The 20,633-nt window shown below is 43.5% G+C and overlaps 4 protein-coding genes and 1 long non-coding RNA gene across 6 annotated transcripts; 3 read left to right on the forward strand and 2 right to left on the reverse strand.

Moving 5' to 3' along the window:
* The first annotated feature begins 4,532 nt into the window (after positions 1-4,532).
* Positions 4,533-5,495, forward strand: LOC128303072 (uncharacterized). The gene is made up of 3 exons (XM_053039926.1): positions 4,533-4,919; positions 5,001-5,206; positions 5,287-5,495. Exons 1-3 carry the CDS (start codon positions 4,729-4,731, stop codon positions 5,493-5,495), a joined length of 606 nt encoding a protein of 201 aa, XP_052895886.1. The 5' UTR covers positions 4,533-4,728.
* Positions 5,496-5,557: 62 nt separating this feature from the next.
* Positions 5,558-8,314, reverse strand: LOC128303479 (uncharacterized). The gene is made up of 2 exons (XM_053040446.1): positions 8,028-8,314; positions 5,558-7,962 (listed from the first exon to the last, which is right to left on the reverse strand). The coding sequence occupies exons 1-2, from the start codon at positions 8,163-8,165 to the stop codon at positions 5,920-5,922; spliced, it is 2,181 nt and encodes a 726-aa protein (XP_052896406.1). The 5' UTR covers positions 8,166-8,314; the 3' UTR covers positions 5,558-5,919.
* A 293-nt stretch (positions 8,315-8,607) lies between these two features.
* Positions 8,608-11,674, forward strand: LOC128304657 (uncharacterized). Of its 2 annotated transcripts, none has more exons than XR_008287418.1 (5): positions 8,608-8,797; positions 9,675-10,379; positions 10,483-10,587; positions 11,113-11,237; positions 11,487-11,674. It is a non-coding gene; the product is annotated as an uncharacterized LOC128304657 (long non-coding RNA). The 2 variants fall into 2 exon arrangements; XR_008287417.1 differs by having other exon boundaries at positions 11,116-11,237.
* A 1,671-nt stretch (positions 11,675-13,345) lies between these two features.
* Positions 13,346-14,350, reverse strand: LOC128304257 (nurim homolog). Its single transcript, XM_053041416.1, has 2 exons — positions 13,964-14,350; positions 13,346-13,904 (listed from the first exon to the last, which is right to left on the reverse strand). The coding sequence occupies exons 1-2, from the start codon at positions 14,279-14,281 to the stop codon at positions 13,461-13,463; spliced, it is 762 nt and encodes a 253-aa protein (XP_052897376.1). The 5' UTR covers positions 14,282-14,350; the 3' UTR covers positions 13,346-13,460.
* Positions 14,351-16,047: 1,697 nt separating this feature from the next.
* Positions 16,048-19,332, forward strand: LOC128300948 (cyclin-dependent kinase 6). The gene is made up of 5 exons (XM_053037210.1): positions 16,048-16,518; positions 16,602-16,770; positions 16,899-17,040; positions 17,968-18,296; positions 18,363-19,332. The coding sequence occupies exons 1-5, from the start codon at positions 16,476-16,478 to the stop codon at positions 18,586-18,588; spliced, it is 909 nt and encodes a 302-aa protein (XP_052893170.1). The 5' UTR covers positions 16,048-16,475; the 3' UTR covers positions 18,589-19,332.
* Positions 19,333-20,633: the final 1,301 nt, after the last annotated feature.

A 20,633-nucleotide genomic window follows, 5' to 3' on the forward strand; every position in this document is an offset into this window, starting at 1 on the left:
AGTATTCCATTTTAGAACACTGAAATAAGTGGTTATCTCTGGTAGTTTATATCAGGAATAGTGTTCGCGTGAGCTTCTAAAATTATTATCACAATAATAAGGCCATCATCATGGGGGAAGAATTAAAATGATCATCATATACCTAAGGGATTGTGTATGCAAGGGTTCCCAATAAGTAAGTAGTTCTAGTCCTAGTTCCTGCCACATCCAAACATTAAAAAGCTGCTAGGTTTTAGCGCGAACTATAACAGGTCACCGTGAAATCTTCTCAATCGCACAAAGGTGGTGAAACCTGGTCGATATAAACACCGTCAACTAATGAACTGCCTACTACGATGTCTCAAATGGTACATAAGGGTATCAAGCCGTTTCCTTCTAAGCAAATCTAAAACAAGGACTTATTTTAACTATGCAAATCATTAACATAATGTAAATTATTATTATTCCGTCATGCCGTCATGCCTCACGATCGTTAACAAGATCGTCACGTTACTAAAATTTGACGTATCCGTGGTACAACACAGGCGACAATATTAATTGCAATTTCACCATCTCGCGTACATGAAAGAAAGCAATTATAAGCATGCATCCAGCAGCAGCTCAAATCAAAGATGAAGCTTTTCTAATTGTGTAACTTCCACAGATGGTGCTGCCCGTAGTGTGCAATTAATTTTAATTAATCGTTCGCTCGCTCGGTAGTAAGCCCGGGTAAGTGTTGCAAATTTCACCAATTGCTATTTGAATATTTGCTTCCCGCCCGGCCAGGCCCGGTCGAAATTGAGAGGCAACTCATTTAGTTTCTTTCTAGTGCAGGAACCCATTTAGCGATGAAAGGATCGCCGAGAACAAAGATCAAAGACGGAAGTGGTTCCAACCGTCTCCCACCGATGCTTAACAAACTTTCGCTACCACTTGCATAACTTTGACCCGTGGGACCGGGATGGAGTCCCGCGCGCTTGGTTTTAGAACTTTCACAACAATGAAAAAGCAATCAAACCCAGCTTAGATAATCCCCCGGCCTCCGATACCGGATGGAAGGGGTGTGCCTCAACGTGACTTGTCGCTTGTGGAGGTGATGGTTGTTTCGACGGTGGTCCCTGGGAGATTTCCACACAGCCACTTGGAACGTGGAAACCCTTTCGCTAGGACACGGCCAGCGGTAACGATAAACGCCACCAGCCATCTCCAAGACACCGGGCGACATTGTAATGGACTGAAAACGAGTGCGCAGGAGAGTTCACCGAGGAGAGAAAAAAGGAGTCGCTCTATTGGAGTGACTTTTGGAAACCAACCTGTCGACTATCTGGGTTTTGCTATCAAGGCTTTTTGTCTCTTCGCATTTGTTTTTTATTTTCAGATTTTCCAGATCAACCGTGTGTCCGCATCCGTTTCAGGGCGGCTATTTGGACGGATTTTTCATTTCATCGCCGATGACAATCGTTCCACCAGCCACCCCTCCCACCCTGTACCGGGACAATGAACAGACAACCGGCAACCTCGGTGAACGGGAACGCAGTAACACAGGACAGTAAAAAAAACAGCCCACCCCGGAAAACCTCTGGTAAAGCGGATTGCGTTTATTTGTCTACCCACAGTGGGTGCCCGTGGTGGCCACCCTCATTCAGCCCACGGAGTGGCTTCGCTTCACAGCATGGAGTGTTCCACAGCTGATAACGGGCGGCAGGGGCAAGGGATGGATAGGAGGGACCAGTTTAACGATAATGCCCACTGCCCTTGCCTTTGGGGCAGCAAAATTGGTGCTTCACAGTTTACGACCGACGGATTTTCCGCTGACTCTGGCAACGGTGTGCGTGTTTGTGTGTGTATGTGTTGGTTCGGTTTTCACTTTTTGCAAGTAAATTGGATTGGTTTTTATGTTTGAAGAGGTTTTTTTCCATAATCAAAAGAATGTAATGCGATTTTTTTTTTGTTTTTTGTTTGTGAAGCAACCAGATGGGAATATAACACGGTGCCGGTAAAGGACATTTGGTAAATGTGTAAAATCGTTTCGTATCTATGCTGACAGATAATCGTCGGTGGTTTAACAGTGCCGGGCGGTTTGATGGCAAAAAAAAACTGCGAACAACCAACATCATTCAGCAACATCAACATTTTCTAGCTCTGATTGTCCAAACGCAATTCTTGTCTGTACTGTTAGCTACTCAAGAGTTGTGACTGGACATCCGTGGCTCGGAAGCGGTTCTCAGCGGGTGCAGTGTGGAGTGCTTGCGAGTGTAAAAGTGCAGTGAACGATTAGTGAACTTGTTCTAACGCAAATGCTACTACTAATAAAATGCTTTTCCAACACACGTCGACAATTATTTCATCAGGCACATTTTGTTAGAGACTGGGAACGTTCACGATCGCTCTGCTATCACAAGTTTAATCCGTAAATTCGTTTATTCTTAATCAATATCACATCATTATCAAAAACAGAAGTCACATCATTAGTGTAAGTATTTCCGATCAAACGGAAAGCATTTTTTACCACTTTCTATCGCTTGACTTCCTCTTGGTTGGTACGTTCTGACAAAATCCCCAAGAATTCTTCACGTTTTCATTTATGTAGTCAAATGGGTTACATAACTACTTATAGAACCTGTTTCCTGTACAAACATGTCCAAGACCGACGAGCAGATTACGACTACCGTTTTTAGTCCTAGTCAGGCCTCAACGAGTCCTGATATTGTGATCAGGACATCTTCCGTAATGCACCACACGGCGCAACGGTTCGAAAGTTTATCTCGCATCTTGCAACATATCTCATATGACAAATAAAATTTGAAATGAATATAAATTTCTATTGATTTAGGGAGTAAAAATGAAAATAAAGTTAAAAAAGTAAGCAATAGTCCAATGTGTGTAGCTGAATAAAAGTATTTTCAAATTCGCGATGTTTTTGCGATGTTTTGTTTGTCGTGAACATCAAGTACTGGTCAAAGCTACAAAATCTCTACAGTCATCTTCAAAATGTGTCTACAGGCCGCAACGCAAATTAATGTTTTGATGATAACATAATTATTACTGTAAGACAAAATAACATCATTAGGTGCGGGGCACGAGAGTTGACAGAATGCTGACGAATTTATCAAGTGACAAAATCAGCTTGTCAACTGCGAAAAACTACACAATTGTATTTCAGATTTCCGATACCAGGAGAGCATGTTTTTCAAGAGGTGACATCTGCAGCTTAGGTTAAATTTGCCCATCACCATTGCTATTGCATACTATCAAACCCGTGAGAGCGATCGCTAGCGTAAGGAAGATGGATGAAACGAAAAGCATCCTTCATCTCGCTTAAACTTTCCGTCGGCTGGTACGAAATTCCATACAAACCAGCTGTTTTCAGATTGCCGATACCAGGAAAGCATCCACGGAAGAGGTAGCACCTAGTACAGCAATTTTGCTCGAAATCCGCCGAAGGGTATGCAATGTTTAAATACTAACTTTCCATACAAAACCAGCTGTTTTCAGATTTCCGATACCAGGAGAGCATGTTTTTCAAGAGGTAAGTTGCAATCCCAAGTTGTTGCATGTAAGATGTTGCATGCCAAATGTTGCATGCCAGATGTTGCGCAACATATGTTGCGCGACATATGTTGCATGCCAGATGCTGTGCAACATATGTTGCGCAACATGTGTTGTGCAACATATGTTGCGCAACATGTGTTGTGCAACATATGTTGTGCAACATCCTGGTACCAGGTGTTACCTCTTGAAAAACATGCTCTCCTGGTATCGGAAATCTGAAAACAGCTGGTTTGTATGAAAAGTTAGTGTATAAACATTGCATACCCTACGGCGGAAAATTGGTTTCAAAGTTACTGTTTAAACATTGCATACCTTACGGCGGAAAATTGGTTGCAAAGTTAGTGTATACACATTGCATACCTTACGGCGCAATACCAGGAGCTACCTCTTCCGTGCATGCTCTCCTGGTACTATACATTCAAAAACTGGTAGTTTTCGAAGAAATTTTTCACGACCAACGGGAAAGTTAGTGTTTAAACATTGCATACCTTTCGGTGTTTTTTGAGCAAAATTGCTGCAAAATTTGACTCGACCAACGGGAAAGTTAATGTTTAAATATTGCATACCTTTCGGCGGTTTTCGAGCAAAATTGCTGTACAAGGTGCTACCTCTTCCGTGGATGCTCTCCTGGTATCGTAAATCTGAAAACAGCTGGTAATGTATGGAATTTCGTACCAACCGACGGAAAGTTTGAATCTGAAAAACAATTGTGTGCCCGGCAAGGGTATAGTGTTTTTTTTGCAGTTGACAACCTGATTTTGTCACTTGACAAATTTGTCAGCGTTTTGTCAACTTTTGTGGCACCTATTGATGGGATACATCGGTTTTAATATCCACTTTCGGTACCTGGTACCTAAAATGCGTTTCCCACTGTAGGCCCTTTTGTTTATCTTTTACATCCGCACCCTCGCTGACACGAATACACTCGCACACACACCCGCACGCACAGCATCCGGAGAGAACGATAAGGAGGAGTTGCAAGAGCAACGCTAATGTAAGCACGAAAATCATCCATATGCGAAACAAATGTTGATTCCATGTTTGAAGAAAACGTGTGTGCGTTTCTTTCTGCCTCTGGCAATCTGAGGACCGCGGCACGTTGCTGTTTGCCAGTGGACGCTGAGCTGTGTTACGTTTCAGCTTGACCTGCAGAATTCATATTAAAGTATCGAGACCGTGTGAAGTGACCGTGACAAGATGTCGATCGCCGTACGTTGGGCAAAGCGTCGCACATTCGTCACGGTAGCGATCGTGGTCGTGCTATACTACTTCCTGTCATCATTTTACCATAAGTACCAGTTCAGCACCGTGATCCCGCACACCAAACCGGAAGACGTGTGGGAGTTTGTGGCCGATTTTAGTCGCATGAAAAAACTTAACCCTACCATGTAAGTGACGACCGCACACTTCCAAATCGATCCCTTCCGGTTGGAATTGATAGGACGATAATCGGGGCTTTATAATTCCAGACTAAACTTCCGTGTGCTTGCCGATCACGGGAACTTTGAGCACTGGAAGTATACGGTCGAGTACGACGAACGGTTATCACACTGGCCGTACACATTTAACACCGCCATCGGACATTACTCCGTGCGGAAGCTACCAGAATCGGAAGGTGGCCAATATTCGGTTGCTTCCACGCACCGAACGTGCTTTCTGTTCGGTTTGTTTTGCGGTCGGTATGGATTGTGGCCCCCTGCAAGAACGAAAATATAATTGTTGGTCCCATTTTGTTTTCCCTTTTCTTTTTACCAGTGAACTCAAAGGGTGAGATTAAGATGTCACGCGTCCATCAGCATGATACATACTGTGAGGAGACGGTGCACTACCAGTGTCCCTTCTTCTTCGGTCGGTTCTGTCAACGGGAGGTCCAATTTCAACGGCAAGCTATCATGAAGTACTTGAAGCAACAGTTTACGCAGAAGGAGTTCGGACATGGAACTTATGTATGGCTACAAAAATAATAATAAAAGCGCGAAGGTGTGTAAACTAGCGTTATTTGAATCATAAAGTTCATCATGGTATTATTATGAATGCTTTCGATGCGAAGGAAATCCATTGTGATAAAACTAAACTATAACGTATACGAATACATTACCTTGCGGGGAATTCAAAGCTGCTCACTCCATAAAATGGAACATAAAAGTATGTCTGTACCTCTACTCTCTTCGCATTTCATTTGTTCGTCTGCATTATTGCTTCATCTTGCCTCCAAATATGTCATGCCTAACTAAATCTACCTAGAGTCCTTGGTAAAATCTATAAAAGAGCACGAAAACTATACACGAAAAATACCTAAAACGTTAACGTAGAGTATAATCTTACTTACGAACATTAAAGTAATTGAATTGCTAAACACATATTTAAAAATATCCATTGGCCTTTCGATCATCTTCTCGAGCCCCTCCGCTGGCTGGTACGGCCTCTCTTCGTATCATCAACAGTTTGAAACAATTCGTCCAGCTTGCGGCGCCTTTTAGCGACCCGCACAATCGGTGTCATTCCTTTGGGAATGGCGTTACCTCTACTGCCTCCACTGCCACTACCTCCCCGCCGGTTAGGTGACTGTCTACTAGTGCTGGGTGTGTTCTTTCCACTACCGGGTGAAACGGACACCGTCCGAAGGCTTTTTCCCAACCATCCACGGCCGGGAGAATGGCCCTGATGTAATGCACCGCTCGGGGGTGTCGTTTGACACACGATGGCCCGATTCAGGACGTCCGATTTCGGTGTGCTAACAGTATCATTCGCGAGATTTATAATACGTCCGATCGTTTCATCCACAAACTGAACATCCTCGTCGGTGGAATCATCCAGGTTCACCAGCGTCAAGGAAGCATTACCATCCGCCTCCCCGTGCACCACGATTCGATTTGGGAAAGCGTTATTTTTCGTAATTTCAAACACATTATCCACATTCTCGCCGGTGACTAGGGAATCGGCAAACATGTCCACCGACGAAATGTTGCTCGGTTCCGGTTGCGATTCACATTGTCCATTTGCCAGTGGACCGAACATTAGCTTCGATATCGGGGTACTGATGGACGGTAGTCTACGGAGCGCTACACTGGGCGACGGCATTCTCTCCCCGGTCCTACCGATCGGCGCAACTGTGCGAGACGAGCCCAACAGCTCCATCAGCGATATGTCATCCTCTGTGTCGGAGGTGCAGGAATTCAAAGATTTCGTATCATGGTCCGAATCATCGAACAGTGCAGGCGATTTTGAGCGCTGCTGTGAATCGGAAGAGCTTATCACGATTTCGGCTACCGGTGGAATCGGTTGTCCGTTTGGTATGCTTTCCACACTCAGCGATGAACTGGAGGATTTTAGCTGGCCCTGGCTCCGGAGGAACTTTTCGATCGGGAATCGATACCGTTCCGTTGCGAGTGTCGGTTGAAACGGTTGGGACGAGGAGTACGCATGGCTGGATATCTCCTGACCGAACTGTACGTAACCCTGGGAGTCGGATGCCGTTTCCGGGATGGTTGACAAACCCGTCTCCGGAATGGAATTGTTTTCTGAAGGTGTGTCCGATTCGACACGTAAAGCTGGCATAAGCTCTGTGTTTGTTTCGTTCGGTTCGAACAATGGTTCGCTATCGGTGTAGTGTAGTGGAACCGCTTCAAACGGTTGATCCGGGGAGTTCTCTTGCGTCATTTCCAGCCGTCCACAGCGAACCGGGGAGCGTGTTGTATCATCAATCTCTCTGGTTCGTTCAAGACCCATTGCTTCCGGTGTCATTTTTTTACTCGGTGTTTTTTCTCCGCTCGATTCGGTACGATTGTTACGCTCTTCAGAACGTTCCCGTGGGGATGTTACAGTAGCTGAAATTTCTATTCCATTCGCTATACTCCACGCGTGATAGCTTTCCACAAACCGTCCCCTTTCAATGAGTGGAAGCGTTTGGCGATAGTTGCTGGCGTAGCGTCTTATGATAAATCGTCTCGCACATAGATACAGCTTATAACTATCTCTTTGCGATCGTCGCTTGTGTTGCTGTTCGATCACCGTTCGAAGATGGTTCGTATCTCGTGGGTAACAAAAATCTAGTCGCTTTATCAACACATCCAGCCGGTCGAGCACGTCAATGGAGCAAACAAAGATGTATCGCTTCACCGCCAGTGAACGAAGCGTTTCCAGCTGCTTATCGCTCATAAACTGCCGAGTCTCGTCCACCACTACGTACTGCCAATCGATTCCCCGCAGTGTCGATTGTTCTTCGCCCACATCCAGGTACGATTTTAGGTGCACTTTGCTGCGTAACGAAGGTGCCAACGCATCCAGATGGTACGTCCAGTGGTACAGTCGATCGCAATCGGGGCACAAGATTAGCGATCGATCTTCAGCTACAGACAGCGCAGATAGGAATGCTACCGTCTGGTAACACTTACCGAGGCCTGATTCATCGTTCAAGAAAATTCCGGTATACTGCAATAAAAGTGTCCACAGCGGATGAATCATTCCGGACCGAGGAAAGGTCTCATTTCGCTTACCTCACGCAGCTGAGTGTACAGAAAGCGTACCGCTTCGAGTTGATGGATGGCAAGTTTGGAAACTAGCTCCCGATGCACCCGAAACTTACGTGAACCATCCAGATACAGATGCTGGACCGGCGTCCAACGTAGAACCATTGAACGGTTGCTTTATCAGCTCCACTCGAGCCACCGAACCGTTGTTAGAGTAATTCACTGCATGATGAGCTGACCGGCTGGGGGTGATTTAATAAACCTTTGGTCCTTTAATCCTTGCCATTTAAACGCGCGAAGCGAAGCCCTAGACAGCTGTTTTGCGCCCTTTGTTTATATTCCCCCTAGACATTTCGAGTAGTTTTTCACACGTTCCTCAACCCGCGCACCTCTCTTGGTCCACACATTTCTGGTCGCACACAAGATTTCATATTGCCCTCTCTTTCTCGAATATGTCGGTCCTACTCTAAAGACGACCAACGACCAGTTTCGATCCACCCGAACGTGTCTGTACACAGTGATTTCACGTGTATGTTTGTGTTGGTGCATATGAAACGCGAGTTGCTGAAAATTTGACAAGTCCAAGGAAGCCGGTAAGCAAAACAATAACAATCGCGAATCCGCACTTAAATTTTATATCTTTTTAGCAAAACAATTGTTCCGCACGGATTCAAATGTAAGTCGGAACCATCCCAGCATCTGCGCCGTCGCCGAAGATACAAGAAACGCCGTAAAACTCTACGCATTGGCGTGTTCCGGTACAGTTTCAGTGCCGGCATCGACGGATAAGATCTTGGGTAAGTTAAATCGTTTTTATATGGTAAATATAGTTAATTAATTAGTGGAAGTGTTATACAATGTGTTCCAGAATGTGTTGTGGATAGTTTTAAGCTATTGTGGGTGGAAAAGTGGGGTTATCGAGATCCTTGTGCTGCAAACGCGCACTCGCACACACAGAAGATGAATCTCCTAATTTTGCTTTCAGTCCATACAAAAATCCCCTAATTTGAATCTGGTTCTATTTTGATACCATTATCGCTGAAAATAGTGTAAAATCAAGTGGGAAGTGATTTACTAGTGTTATATCAACACAGTTGTGCATTAATTTGCGGTTTTAACCGCAATAAATCTATTATATTATCAACGCTTAGTTTGGTGTTGTGGGTGCAAAGTTAGGTTAGGTGAACGATTCCTCGACCGAGTGAGATGATTCTAATTCGGGAACCACAGCAAATATTGTCTCCTCCATGACCTTTCTGAATGATAGAGAAGACGCTGTTCTTCAATATCCGTGTGTGGATTGGATAGTGAGTTTCCGTGACTTGATAGTGAGCTTTTTGTACGTTTGCTTTGTTATGTTCGCTTTCCGAATTGCTATCCGCGACGCTCCGTTTTCAGAATTCGGATTGCGGTTCCGTCGTGTGTGATCCGTGGTTAAACTTTCTTTTAGCGTGGGTCAATTATCGTTCAATCCCTTGCCAAATTACCATTGGTTTATTGTAGTCTGTAAAAGCACTGTGGTTAAAGTGTTACTCATTGTACATGGCATCAACCGTGTGAAGGGTTGTTTCAACCACATAGTATTAGGTTGCTTGCATATATACCCACTTTTTAAACATGATTATTATTCCTACCAGCACCACATTATCTAAATTCTGCCTTTTCTTTCAACAGGGGATTTCCGGTAGTACGATAGTTGCTCCGGACTCTGGAGCTCCTGTCGGGTTGCGGCAAAACGCGTACAATGATAGACAGCGTGTTCCACCGACTCCACCACCCCAGGGCATCGGCGACAGACCGGGGACGACGTGAAACCCAATCGGCACAGGTACTCACGGAATAATCCGTGCCCAGAGAGTACCTGCAACTGCTGGAAAGTCACGTCTCCGTGATTCCGGGACTGCCATGCCCTAACGTCCGGAATGGTGCGGTGCGCCCATCTGGTGAAGCGGCTGGCGTCGCTGCACGATGCATCCGCATCCCACCGCTCCTGCCACAGCTGCAACGTCCGCTCCCGTTCCTCGCGGCGCACCTCACTGCTGCTCACTGTTGCTGCTCCGTCGGCTCCTCGAAGGCGCTGGTAGACGCGGTGGTCTTCGTCCACCAGTAAGCAGATCGGCAGCAAACCCGACAGCATCACCGCCGTCTCGTTCCGCGTGGTCCGGAACGATCGCGACACCCGCAATGCCGTCTTCCGCTGCACTCGTTGCAGCAACCGGCGACACTCCTGGATCTCCAGTCCATCGCGCCAGATTGGCGCAGCATAGCGGATCGCGAACTCACAGCCCAAAGGGTTGGACTAGCCCACATACCCAACATTGGACATACGGAAGCATATGCTTCAGCTGCGTACAACGAGGACAGAAGCATAGCTTAAAAGTAAGTAAATATCATTTTACTTTTACTTAATGTGTAATTAATATATTATTATAAATTATCTATTTAATTATCTTATCCTCTTATAATTTCATCCTATTTACAGAACACGAAATCTGTTGTTTGAACTAATCCAACGGCTGTTTGATCTAATACCTCTGGCTGTTTGATCTAATACAACGAATAAATTCATCGTTGCAGATCGTAAAAGGTAAATATGATAACTAAATAAATCTTTGCATCACAGTGGTGGAAGTGTGAAATAATTTTGATTCGGGAACCAAAGCGGAATTGTAACTATTCCTAACTATTCTAACTTTTCCCTGGCCGTTCGGAATGAAAGATAAGACACTGTTCTTAATTATTATTGTGTGAACAGTACGTTTCCGTGACCCGAGGATGAGCTTACGGCATGTTTGTGGTGTTATGTTCACTTTCCGGATCGCTATCTGCGACACTCCGTGAAATGCATTTGGATTGCGATTCTGTCGTATGTGATCTGGAGTTCAACCTATTTTAAGGTTGGATTGATTATTGTACAATCCGTTGCAAAATGTCCTTTTGGTTTACCGTAATCTGGAAAAACACTGTAGTGCTCATTATACGTGGCATCCACCGTGTGATGGATTGGGACTATTGAATAGTTTAATGTTGTTAGCATAGATAAGCAAATTTATAATATAATTATTATTTCTACCATTAAAACAATAATTAATTCTACCTAATCTTTCGACAGCAGATGTTCATCATGCGCTCATCGTTGTCCGACCGACGCTTCCAAGGAGGTACTGGACAGTTGTGCGAACAAACTGAATTTTTGAAACGAATTCGCAATATGAAGCTCGTCTCGTCATACAAGGAGTAAGTATATAATAATGAGTATTTTATTCAACTATCAATACCAGACTAACTTAGGTTTATGGGTCTATCGAGATGTATAACACGGGAGCATCCGTCTGCTGACGTTGCGGAACATTGAGTTATGAAATTGTTGTTGTAGTGTCTGATGTCCACGTGTTGTATTGGATCGTGTTGTAGTCCGGCATGGCGTTGCGTAATTACATATCATTTCATTCTAAAGTTCATTTTATCATTTTATCCTATTTACAGAATACGGATTCAATTTGCTCTGCGCTCAAGTCCCTATGTTCCTCTGGAGGGTCTCAAGCTGACGGCTTGGTAGCTCTGAAACCTAGAGTATCCACTCCGTCCTGTTTTGCGTCCTGTCCGCCCGAGGGTTTCGGATTACCTCGTACACCCACATTCGAACAATACATTCGAATCCAGACCCCATTGCAGAGCAGTGTAAGTATTTATCGTTTAAATTGAATTGATATCTAACTAATTTTCTTTTAACAATCATCATTTTAATTAATCCATCTCATCCTATTTACAGAGTGCGGGATCAATCCATCGATCTAATGCAACGGATAATTTCATCGATGCAAATTGTAAAAGGTAAATGTTATAACAACGTAAATCGTTGTAACACAGTGCTTGAAAGTGTGTATAGAGAATTTATCTTTTTTTCCGTCGTACAGTTATCCGATAATTGTAGTATTTTTTTTATTCAAAAAGAACGGCCAGGCCGTATTACTTGGTAGTTACAGTATTATAATTATACAATTCGTTTCACCATTGAAACCTTTTCTTACCATTCTATACATTACGTTTTCATGCGTCGTTGCAATGATAGCACATAATTTATCACATTCGTTGTACTAATATATTACGATGTTTTCTTTTCTATTTTAGTGAAATCATCCTGGGCAATGAAGAACAACGAATCGTAATAATTTAAGAAGAATGTTTCTCCTAGAAGATAGATTCAGATAGTACATATCATTCGAGATATTTACAAGCTGTTCGGTGGTATCTGTTGCAAAGAGAGTGCTACGAGGCGTTGGATAATCGTTGATTAGGATACAACTTCGTTTTATTTAGGCTAGGAGATCGTAATGTAGGGTTTAACGAAAAAGATTATTGTACAGAATTATTAATGCATATTTCAGTAAGGGATAACATCTATATTATTGCCTAACATTCAAAACAATCATCTGCGCTACGTTAGGGCTTCATCTGCGCTACGTAGAATGTTTAATCAAAATTGAAAGAGCAACGAAAGCTTAGGATTGTTGGCTTAAATAGTCTTTCTTAGTAAAATAGGTACGTTATTATATTTCATTAGGAAAAGGTTGTGCGTAATTGTATCCTTTGCAGCATTGCAGGATTATTGTAATTATTTATTTTTTCAATATTTTTTATCTCACATGTTTGTAAAAACAAAATGTAAAAATCGTAACAATAAAAAATAATCATCTTTTTTTATTAAACTGACAAATAAAATTTAATCAGCTGGGCGAAAGAAAACGAAAATCACCACTACATACACATTCCGAGCGATCTCACACACACATGCATACCCCTGGGCTGCAAACGCTCACTCACACACCCTCAGGAGCACGTAGCAGAATCCCCTAATTTTCCCCTAATTTCATATAACGAATCCCCTAATTTTGCAAGAGGCTGAAGCCATGTGAACCGAAATTAGGGGGTTGCATACAGGTTCGAGCGCTTGTTTGACCAGGGGGTTTACAATCCCAAATAGCACACGGTTTTGCGCAGTGCCATTTTGACGTTTTGAATTTCTATGCAATTTCTAAGCAATTCGTTCAGCGGAGTCCAGGCATTTAATTTATTTATCACATTTAAACTAAAATAATACATTTTTAATGGGTTGAAAATAAAGCAAAGAATGATATGAACGTGTCCTGAGCATTAAAATAGTATCTTGTTATGTGAGTTAACATTTATCTAAACAAATAAATTCGAGATAGTTCGACACCTTTGCATATTATTTAGCCGCTTTTAGCGAAGATCCTGATATTTCCCTTTTCTTTCTTTCCTCGGTTTGATCAAATGTTTCACGTGTTTATCAAATACTTTGGTTAGTTTATTAGTGCAATTGAGTATAAGGCTCGATTGGTTGTTTAAGCTACGTAAATGAAAATAAATTAGTCAGTCAGTTTGAACACGATCCATCATCTGTATCGTCAGTGTGGTATGGAATAACAGCAACCGATCTTATTTGGTTACATGGACCAACTCGGCGCGTTTACGTTCGAGCTGATGCTGGTGGTACTTTACATCTGTCTGCGTCGTGTTCCAGCCCAGGTACATGAACACACTCCAAACCATGGCGAGCATCAAACGATCAATCGTCATGCTATTGGTAAACCACAGCACGATCGAGAGCGCAACGAACGAGGGATGGCGGTAACGCTTGTAGTAGTCTTGTAGTTCACGCGACTTGTACGACATTAGCGGGGCCAGATCGTTGATGTCGTAGTAAACTTGCTTGTATCCCAAGAGTTCCGGTAAATCAACCATCAAGCTCCCGCCGTACACAACAATCCAGCACAGCACGTGCGTTCCCACCGTCAACCACCAGAGTGTTACGTTTTCTTCAACGTCGAAAAACCAAAGCCGATACTGAGTGGGTGAAGATTTCCAGTTCTTTAGCAAAAGCTACAAAAAGGAGCAGAATGTTAGTTAAGCGGCTTTTCTCCGCACCCTACAAAACTCACCAATAAACAGTACGACGAAGCAATGTTGTACAGGCTTCGTTCGGCCAGCTCGAGTCCGATCGCTTTCCAGACACGTTTCACCACTTCAGCCCGCATGGCACTGTGCTGCAGCACGAACAGGACCACCCAGATGGTGTTGAAAAAGAGCGGAAACAGAGCTGCACGTACTTCGGAACGACTCGTCGGGAAGGCTTGGGTCGACGGTTGGGTGCGGCTGGGCGTTGCCAGGAAAATCCCAAGCTTTCCCACCGAGTAAAACACGGAAATGAAGGCAAGCAGCGATAGCACAGAGGAAACAAGTTGCTTAAACGATAGCATTTTCGAACCAAGGAGAAGAACGCACCCGTCTAGAAGTATTTTGCAATAATGGAGCTGCTGTTTTGTTTTGTTTACCCACAGCGGAGCAATCTTTGTCTTCTTCTTCTCCCTGTCAACAATGCCGTGAATGGAGAGCTCGAATAGGTGTTGTAAACCTACCGCACCTGCCAGTTACTGACAGCATACCCAAGTACCAAATTCAATTGGGGAAATTTATTGCACGCTTGAAATATTTCATGCTTCATTTCAGGCTGAAATGAATCTTTTTGTTTCAAATTTTGTCTGTTTGAAAAAAATAGCAAAATAGCAACGAATTTTTAAATAAAGTTTATTAGGAGTTCATGAGGTCTATTCATCTTAGAGATGTGCACGCTGAGTAAGAGTGAGTGAGTGATTTGAAACCTTCGAGAGAGTGAATGAGTATAAATCAGCACGAAGAGTTTTTATGACTCCTTTAACCACTCTTTTGTGCCTATACTCACTCTCACCCTCTGTGCCGACTAGAAACTCACACAGGAGGGCGTATAACTGTTTTATCACTCTTTGGATTATAATCACTCTGCAAGAGTGAGTAAAAGAGTATTATCACTCTTTTGAGATTGTAAACACTGATGATGAGTGAGCAAACGTGTTTTGTCACTCTCTTTGGATTTTATAATTTTTTTTTTCATTCCACAATGTATAATAAAACACTGTCACTCTCTTTTACATTCTTCCTATTTTACTCAATGTTTACAATCCAACAAGAGAAACAACACATTTTACTCACTCTTACTAACCCGAAATCCCCTGGCGGGCATTAAAATCCAAATAGAATGACGAAACACGTTTGCTCACTCATCATCAGTGTTTACAATCTCAAAAGAGTGATAATACTTGTATAACTTGTATGCCACTTTGCCGCGGTCGCCTGCCAAATCTCCGCGGCAGGCTGTCATTCTCCGCGGCAAGCTGTCAATTTCCGCGGTTGTGAACGGTTTTCGCAGACTTGTCCATGTTCAACAACGGTGCCTTTCCGCGCCTGTTTGACAGTCTGCCGCGGAGATTTGGCAGGCGACCGCGGCCAAGTGGCATATAAGTTATACGCGTTTTCCGCGGTACCGGTACGGCCTTACAGAGTGATTATAATCCAAAGAGTGATAAAACAGTTATACTCACTCCTGTGTGAGTTTCTAGTCGGCACAGAGAGTGAGAGTGAGTATAGGCGCAAAAGTGTGGTAAAAACATTAATGCTATGTAATACTTTTAATGAATCTCAAAAGAGTGAGTAAAGGTTTCAAATCTTTAAACCCACTCTTTGACTCTGATTCAAATCCTTGAAAAGAGTGATTATTCTCATCTCTAATTCATCTCTCTAACAAACGAAAAACGTGGAAAGAATATAGATTTAATGGTTCATTTTCAAAAACATTTGAGTCCGTATTACATTTGAGTGCCATGAAGTTTTCATTTTTAGACATTATACAAGCCTGTTTGCATACTAGAATAAGTTCGTACAAATTTCGAGAAGAAAATTAATATGTTTAATACAAATCCCGACTGATTCTCACATACTGCGTATTTTGAGAACAGCTGGTACAATGAAATCTGAACCAAGAAAGTTTCAGAAATATTTCAAAATTACCCTATTTTAAAGTACCATGAATAACCCACTGTGAACTGAGCACAATTTCCCCTTAGTGTCAAATCTCACAGCATTCTCCTTCCTTCCCCTTTATTCGGTACAATTCAAACGCTCGCACACTACCATACGCCCGCAACACGTCAAAAGCGTTTCTCCTGTTTCGGTGCGATTTAGCTTTTTTGTTTGGATTTTTTTGTTTCATCGACCGCTTGATTGGAGTTTGATTTTAACCATTGCTGACCGGGAAGATTTAACGGTCAAACGTGTGATAAGCGACATCTGTGCCGGCACTGTACAGCCCGCCAAACGCCCGCCAGCTGCTGGTTTGCATGGTGCCGTTACGGACACGACCTAAACAAAGGATTCCCCTTCGTGCGGGCAGCGGCGATTGTGCAGGGCCAGCTGCTGGAAGGAGAGTGATCGGTAGGGGAAAGGACGTGTGCGTCCATCTGCTTGCAGGATAACGGTCAGATCGATGCACGATAGCTCTGACTGACGAAACAACGCAACAGCGCACAGGTAAACACAACCATCAAGGATACGGCACTCTCATCCGGCAATCATTGTTCGATGGCAACAAGCAACTACGAGGAGCTCGGAGTGATCGGCACGGGTAGGGCGTCTAGCGAAAACATGGCCGCCGGCAGCGCCGGTTGTGGAAAGGATCATTGACTCTCATCTTTTCCTCATTTGTAGGGGCCTACGGTACCGTTTACAGGGCGCGGGATCTGAAGAATTCCGGCACAATCGTCGCACTGAAGAAGGTCCGTGTTGCACTAACCGAGGATGGTGTCCCGATGTCCACGTTACGGGAAATTTTTATGCTCAAACAACTCGACACGTTCGGGCACCCGAATGTGGTAAAGTGAGTATCCGTGAAACAACAGCCCGCAACAGGTGGTTGCTGTGGAATGGTTAGGTTGTGCTGGTCGTAACATGTGTGTCCTGCCGGTCCTTACTTCGAGCTAACTGGTGCTTTTCCTTTGTGCGCAGACTCCTGGATGTGTGTCAAGGGCCGCGATTAGAACGCGAGGGGCAGCTGGTACTGTTCCTGGTGTTTGAACACCTCGATCACGACCTGGACGAGTACATGAAGCGTTTGCCACCGAAGGGCATGTCACCGAACACGATTCAGGTATGTTTAGCACTGTAAGGTCTAACGGTGGGAAAGAAAGTGTATAGTTACTCGTCATAAGTACATTTGTTTCCACAATTAACGCTTATGCGATCGTTTGGGAAGACGGTGGCGGGATTGTCCCATCACGGGAGAAATGGAAGGAACTGACATGGACAAGATTTCAACGAAAGCGAAAAGACGAACGTCCCAATTCTCCAGGGTATCGAATTCTTCCAGCCGGCACTTCTCCGATGAATGTTTTATAATTAATTTAAGGAAATCAATGTTGTTTAACTAACATGGAAATGATATGAATTGATGTGTAGAACAGATATTTTCATTTAAGGACGTGAAGAACATTTGTTTTCAAGCTGACCTGTGGCAAAGCGCGCTTTTCCGCGGCCGCGGTCTTATGTTAGTTTTGTGATCGCACGCTCAATCGATTATGATGTGCCAATTAAATTTAATAAGAAGCATTGCACTGTCTTGTCGCGTTAAAGGTGACTTTTGAGGGTTTCTACAAAATATACCATATAGAGACATTGAGCGGATGCGGATAATGCAGAGGGATAATGCGATAGCGACATTGAGCAAACGCGGAGGGCGGCCATCGCCTGGCAGGAAAATAGAGCACCACGAGATAAAGACGCGGACTGGACGCGGAGGGTGGGTGACCATCGCTGAAGTCACTGAAGTCACTGACGTCAATCCTGCGTACAGGTGTTAAGGCCCGGATGGGATTTTAGATCGGTCCTCTCGGAGGAAGATCCCCCTTGCTACCAATACACCACCGGGTAACCGCGAGACTTACACCTTACCCTATGGTTATCTAGCTAAGCAACTTTTATGGCCACCTTACCTTAGTTCAGTTAATATTAAAGTAATACGTTACCTTTTTATTACAATTAACGTATCATCTCTACACTCTTCCTTTTCTTTCTGTAGCGACTCTCGCGTGAAATGCTTACCGGTATCGACTTCCTGCACTCACACCGAATCATCCACCGGGACTTGAAGCCACAGAATCTCCTCATCTCGAGCGACGGTCACCTGAAGTTGGCCGACTTTGGCCTCGCGAAAACGTACGACTTTGAGATGAAGCTAACGACGGTAGTGGTAACGCTGTGGTACCGGGCACCCGAGGTATTGCTGGGCGAAGCGTACAACAGCTCGGTGGACATCTGGAGTGCGGGATGCATCATTGCGGAAATGTTTCAACGGCAAGCCTTATTCCCCGGAACGGCCGAATGCAATCAGCTGGAGAAGATTTTCGAGTAAGTAGCGAGGTACACACTTACATCCTTTCCATACCCTTCACATGGCTATACTATTTCAACTAGATTAACCGGTCGCCCAACGGAAGCTCAGTGGCCGAAAGGGATCTCGATCGTGCGGGAAAATTTTCGTCCTACAAAGCGACGGGAACCGCGCGAGTTCTGCCCGAAGCTGTGTGATAATGCGAACGATCTGCTTAGAAGCATGCTCGCCTACAACCGACACGAACGGCCGTCCGCGAGACAGTGCCTTAATCATGCCTACTTCACACAGGAACCGATGCCGACCTAAGCAGTACACGGTTCGGTAGAAGCAAACGAGAAACATTGAACGAAAGCATTCACAAAAACGCCTTGCATGAGGGGAAGGAAGTGAAGGAGCGAAGGTTACATGCAGTGTAGACGGAAAAGTGATGCCGCACAAGGATCACACAATAGTCCGTAAGCGTATATACCTATCTACCTAGAACTACCGACTAGCGTAACCGACTGCCAACGAAATTTCATACTGCTACGAGATCTTATGATAATATTTGGTATTTCCGCTACACCGTTACACAGCCATGAATTTTCTTTTTTTACATTTTGTTCGATAGTTTTAAGTTGTAAGTTGCAAAACAGAAAAAAAACAAGGGACAAGCTAAAACGGTACCACATAGACCACTAGTGGATTGTTTAGTAGCAAGGTTTTCTGGATCTTTTGTGTTCGATTTCTAACCGGAAAAAAACGCTCAATGGATTTCAATATTTTTACAACATTATTCAATATGTATATTACAGCCCGTTGCCGCCCAGGGGTAACATTTAGCGGCAACGGGCTGTGCAACATCCAGATATGTAAATTGAACTAGAGTTTTTCAACATATTACGTCTAGGGTTGTAAGAATTTTATCAATTATTTTAATAAAATTAAATGAAATCATTCAGCTGCTAGCGCGGTTAGATCGCTTGAATGATATTGTGGATTTGAGATAAAAAAAACCCATCACTCCCCTTGTCGGCTGTGTTTCTTTCACGCAATTCAAATCGAACGCCCGAATGTCTCAGATAGCGTTTTGAACAGTTATCCTTTTTGTTTTTATTCATACATTTTGATAATACTCGAAAATACTGATGTCACAGTCGCTTGGTACATATGTTTCCCTTTTTTCCTTTTTTTGTCACACACACACACACACACACACACACACTTACACTTACATACTGATCGTGAATCCGATTTGTTTTGTGCACTTTTAATTGTCCGTTAGAGATTTTAGTTGTTGGTGGTGGCACCTGTCGTTTGTTATCTTCTTTTCGCTTCGTGTTCCCTTCTACCACCATTTACTGATCATGATGGATGGGTTTTTATTTTTGGGGGGGACTTTGCTTCGCTTCCAAATACGAATAGTATAAGTCTTATATGTTTTGAATGCTGCTGTTATGTTAGTTGCTTCTTTATAGCGTGTTGCGACTTGATCGTACGATTGGTTACTCATTGATCCTCGCCATCTTACCGCCGCATTGCTAAACATACCCGCACCATTCTCGCATGTATGCATGTGTGTGTATATATATAAATATAAATGTATATAGTTTATGGTAGTTGTACAACATTTAGTTAAATTCTTTGATTTCCAACAATTAAAATCCGGCATTCCAGCGAAGGAAAAACGTATTAGCTAAAAGAGTAGAAACACAATTCCGTTCCGCTTCGTTACTTTCATTTTCCGCACACGTGTACTACCAGCCCCGGCTATCACGGTGGTTGGATGTTTGTTTCCTGGTTGATGGTATTAAAAAAGTGGTGTACAGAAAAATATACATACGCTAGTATGTATGAACTGCCGCACCGTCTAGCATTAAACAATATTTCTTTGGTTTTTGTATTTGTGTGTGTTAGTGTGGCACCGCTTTGCTATACTTTCCGCGGCAGTTTGTAAAGTATGCTGAATTAACCCCCAAACCCAACAGTAGCTATGCCACGTCTATCGCAGTAGTAGTTTGTAGTAGTGATGGAAAATGGAACGTGGACAGCGGAAAAACTGGGCGTTAAAACACGTTAGACTATCCCGCGAGATGATGTGTTGGATTCATCTTCTTCCCGCCGTTTGATCCTTTCTAATCCTGCATTCGTCTCTTCCATACATTACTGCTAATCGATTGTTATCGTCGTTTTGATTTTTATCTAATTCTCACAATTGTCGGCGCCTAATCGCTTTTGTAGGGCGAGTCAAATAGTTGTACTGCTTGTAAGGATTTGTTAATTTGTGATAATTCCTTGTTAGACCTTCTTGTAGGCTAATGTGTGGTAAAGAAGAACTCTGACGTTATATAACTAAAAGCAAAAAACAATGC

The sequence above is a fragment of the Anopheles moucheti genome, chromosome 3, assembly GCF_943734755.1.
Source record: "Anopheles moucheti chromosome 3, idAnoMoucSN_F20_07, whole genome shotgun sequence".
Classification (NCBI taxonomy): domain Eukaryota; kingdom Metazoa; phylum Arthropoda; class Insecta; order Diptera; family Culicidae; genus Anopheles; species Anopheles moucheti.